Genomic DNA, 6,000 nt, shown 5'->3' with positions numbered 1-6,000 from the left:
TCTTATAGATGGACTGAAGACGATGCTCTGGCAGAGTGAGGACACTTCTCATTGGTGTGAGAAGGAAACTACTTTGGCAGAGTGAGGAAACTTCTCATTGGTGGGAGGAGGAAACTACTTGGGCAGAGTGAGGACACTTCTCATTGGTGGGAGGAGGACACTACTTAGGCAGAGTGAGGACATTTCTCATTGGTGGGAGGAGGACACTACTTGGGCAGAGTGAGGACTCTTCTCACTGGTGGGAGGACGACGATATTCCGGCAGAATGAAGACACTTCTTATAGATGGAGTGAAGACAATGCTTGGGTAGAGTGAGGACACTTCTCAATGGTGGGAGAAGGAAACTACTTGGGCAGAGTGAGGAAACTTCTCATTGGTGGGAAGAAACTACTTGGGCAGAGTGAGGACAATTCTGATGGGTGGGAGGAGGACACTACTTGGGCAGAGGACACTTCTCATTGGTGGGAGGAGGACACTACTTGGGCAGAGTGAGGACACTTCTCATGGATGGAGTGAAGACAATGCTTGGGCAAAGTGAGGACACTTCTTATTGGTGGGAGGACACTATTCGGGCAGAGAGAGGACACTTTTCATGGGTGGGAGGAGGACACTACTGAGGCAGAGTGAGGACGCTTCTCATTGGGGTAGGAGGACACTACTAGGGCAGAGAGAGAACACTTCTCACTGGTGGGAGGAGGACACTATTCGGGCAGAATGAGGACACCCATGGAGTGAAGACAATGCTTGGGCAGAGTGAGGACACTTCTCATTGGTGGGAGGAGGACATTATTCGGGCACAGAGAGGACACTTCTCATGGGTGGAAGGGGGACAATACTGGGGCAGAGTGAGGACGCTTCTCATGGGTGGGAGGAGGACACTACTAGGGCAGAGTGAGTACACTTCTCATTGGTGGGAGGACACTACTCGGGCAGAGTGAGGACACTTCTTATTGGTAGGAGGAGGATACTACTCGGGCAGAGTGAGAACACTTCTCATTGGTAGGAGGACACTATTCGGGCAGAATGAGGACACGTCTCATGGATGGAGTGAAGACAATGCTCGGGCAGAGTAAGGACTCTTCTCATTGATGGGGTGAGGATGATGATCAGTCAGAGAGAGGATGCTTCTAACAGGTGGAGTAAGGATGTTGCTTGGGCAGAGTGAGGACACCAGTCATAGGTGGGATGAGAACACTGCTCAGGAGTGAACAGAGGAGATCAGCCTGCTGGTTGAGGACACTAATCAGGGGTGGGTTGAGGATGCTACTCAGGAGTGGAGTAAGCTGACTGCTCAGGGGCTGGTTGAGGAGGTTCAGGGTGATGACAGTCCTCAGGGGCTCGGGGAGATTGCTCGTCAGGGCTATGATACAACACACTGGGTGTTAGCTTGCTTTCTGGCCGGGCTGTAGATGTGGCGGTGGTGCTCCTGCACTGTCAGAGTTTCGTACTTATGTTTCAGTGTCTGATTCTCATTCTTAAGATCGGATACTCGACTCCTCAGTTGCAGCACATCATCATGATACGCGGGGGTCTGCCTCTCACTGGAACAAGATCATACCATCATCATATTAGACCTGCCAACAGCAGTAACGCTCTGCATATTATATCCGCTATCAGTGGTGCAATGCTCTGCACAATATACCCGCTATCAGCGGTGCAACACTCTGCATGTTATTCTTGCCCTTCCCATATATCACCTCAGCTGTGCGATCGTCCGCAGCAGGTTTTGATTCTCCTCCGTCAGGTTTTGATTCTCCTCCGTCAGTCTTTGGCTGGTTTCCTGCATCTGTTGGTTTTCCAGCGTCAGCAGAGCGACATCGTGGAACAGCTGATTGTGTTCCTCGCTGATGTCAGCCACGTTCCTCTGCCTGTGGAATACATACATGGTGACTGGCGCTATCGCCATCCCGCCATCGTGGTGGTAACGTGTTCAGAACAAGTCAGGACTTAGGCTGGTTTCACATTTACGTTTAAAAACGCAGCGTTAAAAACGCAAACGCAGGTGGTGAAAAAAACGGTGAAAAAACGCATGTAAACGCATGCAAACGCTGCGTTTTTTAGACGCACGCGTTTTCGTATGCGGTAAAAAATGCGGCGTTTTGACGCGTTTACATGCGTTTTTTTTCCTGCGTTTGCGTTTTTGAAACGCATGATGAGAAGTGTGTGACAGCTGCCAATCATCAAAATCAACTAGAAAACCCACTAGAAATAGCTAGGGTTAGGGTTAGGATTAGGGTTTGGATCCCTAGGGTTAGGGTTAAGATTAAGGTTTGGATCCCTAAGGTTAGGGTTAGGATTAGGGTTTGGATCCCTAGGGTTAGGGTTAGGGTTTGGATCCCTAGGGTTAGGGTTAGGATTAGGGTTTGGATCCCTGGGGTTATGATCACTTTATCACCTTGATGGTGGGGGGTTAGGATTAGGGTTTGGATCCCTTTATCACCTTGATGGTGGGGGGTGGCTTATCAGTGTGTAAACTTGTTTTTTTCTATGGAAACGCATGCGTTTAAAAGCGCATCCAAACGCATGTGCTATAAACGCATGCGTTTACATAGACAGCAATAGGTTTTTTTGCCGCAAAAAAACGCCACTAGAAATTACTACATATTGCATTTCTGCAACCAAACACAAGCAGAGAAACGACGCATGCGTCGTCAAACACGGCAAAACGCATACAAAAAAACGCATGCGTTTTTAATGTTAAATATAGGAAAAAAAACGCATGCTTTTTTGGCGCTCAAACGCAGCGCCAAAAAACGCAAATGTGAAACCAGCCTTAGTAAAACAATAGTGAGTGGATAGAAACGGTTTGAGTAAACGTGTGAATGAGGGGAATGCAGGAGTGTGGATGATAGGAGTAGTGGTGGGAAGATGGTTGTGTCTGGTGCCATCATCCTCATCTGTGGACCCTGGTAACACCATGATATAACAGGGTCTCCTGGAGACTCTCTGTGGAGACACGGGGGTCAGTGAGTGCTCATGTCCGCTAGCCGAAACCGCATGGACCGAGGATCATCCCACCAAACTGCCGCTCTACTTTCCCTGTGGGCGTAATACTACTCAGACAACATAGGGTCAGGGAAACCCAGTGTGGCAATACTTTATTGAACCACAAAACAGGCAGATAACACATAGAACAGTCCAAGTACAGTACCCAAGATGGTGAACATTACAGAGTCTCACCCATCCGCTGACTCGCTGGGATAATGACACCTGTTACTTCAGAGCATCCAGGGCCGACTACCCCACCTGTGGCACGCACACAGAGAGGAGGTAACGACAAGCGTAGGAAGATGACAGTCCATTCAGGTACAAGGCCAGGTGACTGGAGGCTTCATCTTCCAGGGTCGACTACCCCACCTGTGGCATGCACAGGGAGGAGGTAACAACAAGCGTAGGAAGATGACAGTCCATTCAGATACACGGCCAGTTGACCAAAGGGTCACAACCTGGTTTTCCCAAATACATCCATGGAGCCAGGTGACTGGATGGTCCCAACCTGGCTTCCACAAATTTACTCATGTCGCCAGGTGACACGTGACTGGCTTCTCCGAATGTCTCCATGGGTTCCACGATGCTCAAAGGAGCAGATCTGTATTCTTCCTGCCGAGGCCGTGGTTTCCTAAGGTGACATCCTGTAAAACTGACAAATCTGTGTCCCTAGTGATGAGACATGAGGTCCTGGCCGCTGTCCTGTTGACTGTTCCTGGATGTGGTTCTGTAAAGAGTCTCTGATTGTTTTTCTATATCCTTGCAGAAGACTAGAAATCCCTTTTTATAGCCACATCTTTGGCTCAGGTCATCATCCACAGGTCAGTGGGCAGGTGGGATGAGTTTAGTTCGCATTGTTTTACTATTTATTCAATCTGCATAGTTTTCATTATCTGTTTTGCAAGTGAACAAACTGGCTGGTCTGGTACAATGTGTAATCAACATATTAACAAACATCTATTGTTCCATGACCCTGCATCCCTGTCCATAGAGATCATAGACAATAAGTCACAACAAACATCAACTCAACTTCACATTCAGGTTCCTACAAACAATAGTCTTTGTTGACGGGTGGGAATGACTGTTCACATATCCACATGCCGAAGGGGGGGGGGGGTGGAGGGAGGTTGGGCAGATAAAATGGAGACCAAGTGTCTCATTCAGTGTCTATGTCTGGAGACATGTGGATCTACTGTGTGTTGGTCTGTTCTATGGCCTTAAGAACTGGACTGTAACCTGAGTGGGCGAACCCACATCCTGTATGGACAATTTACTCGGTGTCTTCACTTTCCTGGAGAAGGCTGTCTTTCTGTTTGGTTTTCTGAGCGATTTTTTAAGTCTTAAAGGGAACCTGTCAGCAGGATTGTTCTCAGAGACTACAGTGTCAGGTCGGCACCGTTATACTGACTACACTAATACCTGTGATCAGGATTGTGCTCAGTGACTACAGACAGTGTCAGGTCGGTGCCGTTATACTGATTACACTGATACCTGTGATCAGGATTGTGCTCAGTGACTACAGACAGTGTCAGGTCGGTGTCGTTATACTGATTACACTGATACCTGTGATCAGGATTGTGCTCAGTGACTACAGACCGTGTCAGGTCGGTGCCGTTATACTGATTACACTGATACTTGTGATCGGGATTGTGCTCAGTGACTACAGACAGTGCCAGGTCAGTGCCGTTATACTGATTACACTGATACCTGTGATCAGGATTGTGCTCAGTGACTACAGTGTCAGGTCGGCACCGTTATACTGATTACACTGATATCTGTGATCAGGATTGTGCTCAGAAACTACAGACCGTGTTAGGTCGGTGCCGTTATACTGATTACACTGATACCTGTGATCAGGATTGTGCTCAGTGACTACAGTGTCAGGTCGGTGTCGTTATACTGATTACACTGATACCTGTAATCAGGATTGTGCTCAGTGACTACAGACCGTGTCAGGTCGGTGCCGTTATACTGATTACACCGCTACCTGTGATCAGGATTGTGCTCAGTGACTACAGACAGTGCCAGGTCGCTGCAGTTATACTGATTACACTGATACCGGTGATCAGGATTGTGCTCAGTGTCTACAGACAGTGTCAGGTCGGTGCCGTTATACTGATTACACTGATACCTGTGATCTGGATTGTGCTCAGTGACTACATACAGTGTCAGGTCGGCACCGTTATACTGATTACACTGATACCTGTGATCAGGATTATGCTCAGTGACTACAGTGTCAGGTCGGTGTCGTTATACTGATTACACTGATACCTGTGATCACGATTGTGCTCAGTGACTACAGGCAGTGCCAGGTCGCTGCAGTTATACTGATTACACTGATACCTATGATCAGGATTGTGCTCAGTGACTACAGGCAGTGCCAGGTCGGAGCCGTTATACTGATTACACTGATACCTGTGATCAGGATTGTGCTCAGTGACTACAGACAGTGTCAGGTCGGTGCCGTTATACAGATTACACTGATACCTGTGATCAGGATTGTGCTCAGTGACTACATACAGTGTAAGGTCGGCACCGTTATACTGATTACACTGATACCTGTGATCAGGATTGTGCTCAGTGACTACAGTGTCAGGTCGGAGCCGTTATACTAATTACACTGATACCTGTGATCAGGATTGTGCTCAGTGACTACAAACAGTGTCAGGTCGGTGCCGTTATACTGATTACACTGATACCTGTGATCAGGATTGTGCTCAGTGACTACAGACAGTGTCAGGTCGGTGCCCTTATACTGATTACACTGATACCTGTGATCAGGATTGTGCACAGTGACTACAGACAGTGTCAGGTCAGTGCCGTAATACTGATTACATTGATACCTGTGATCAGGAGTGTGCTCAGTGACTACAGACAGTGTCAGGTCGGCGCCGTTATACTGATGACACTGGTACCTGTGATCAGGATTGTGCTCAGTGACTACAGTGTCAGGTCGGTGCCGTTATACTGATTACACTGATACCTGTGATCAGGATTGTGCTCAGTGACTAC

The 6,000-nt window shown here is 48.0% G+C and overlaps 1 protein-coding gene across 1 annotated transcript in view; it reads right to left on the bottom strand.

The window, feature by feature from the left end:
• Positions 1-1,217: 1,217 nt before the first annotated feature.
• The window catches only part of LOC138662787 (uncharacterized), a 57,699-nt gene continuing 52,916 nt past the window's right edge, over positions 1,218-6,000 (bottom strand). The window contains exons 3-4 of the mRNA XM_069748721.1: positions 1,698-1,868; positions 1,218-1,541 (exon numbers count right to left, since the gene is read on the bottom strand). Coding sequence (XP_069604822.1) covers positions 1,361-1,541; positions 1,698-1,868 — 352 coding nt within the window. The 3' untranslated portion in view covers positions 1,218-1,360. The remainder of the gene's footprint in view (positions 1,542-1,697; positions 1,869-6,000) is intronic.

Source organism: Ranitomeya imitator, chromosome 2 (assembly GCF_032444005.1).
Source record: "Ranitomeya imitator isolate aRanImi1 chromosome 2, aRanImi1.pri, whole genome shotgun sequence".
NCBI classification, from domain to species: Eukaryota; Metazoa; Chordata; class Amphibia; order Anura; family Dendrobatidae; genus Ranitomeya; species Ranitomeya imitator.
The sequence above is the reverse complement of the archived record's forward strand: the minus strand, read 5'-3'. Positions and strand labels throughout refer to the sequence as shown.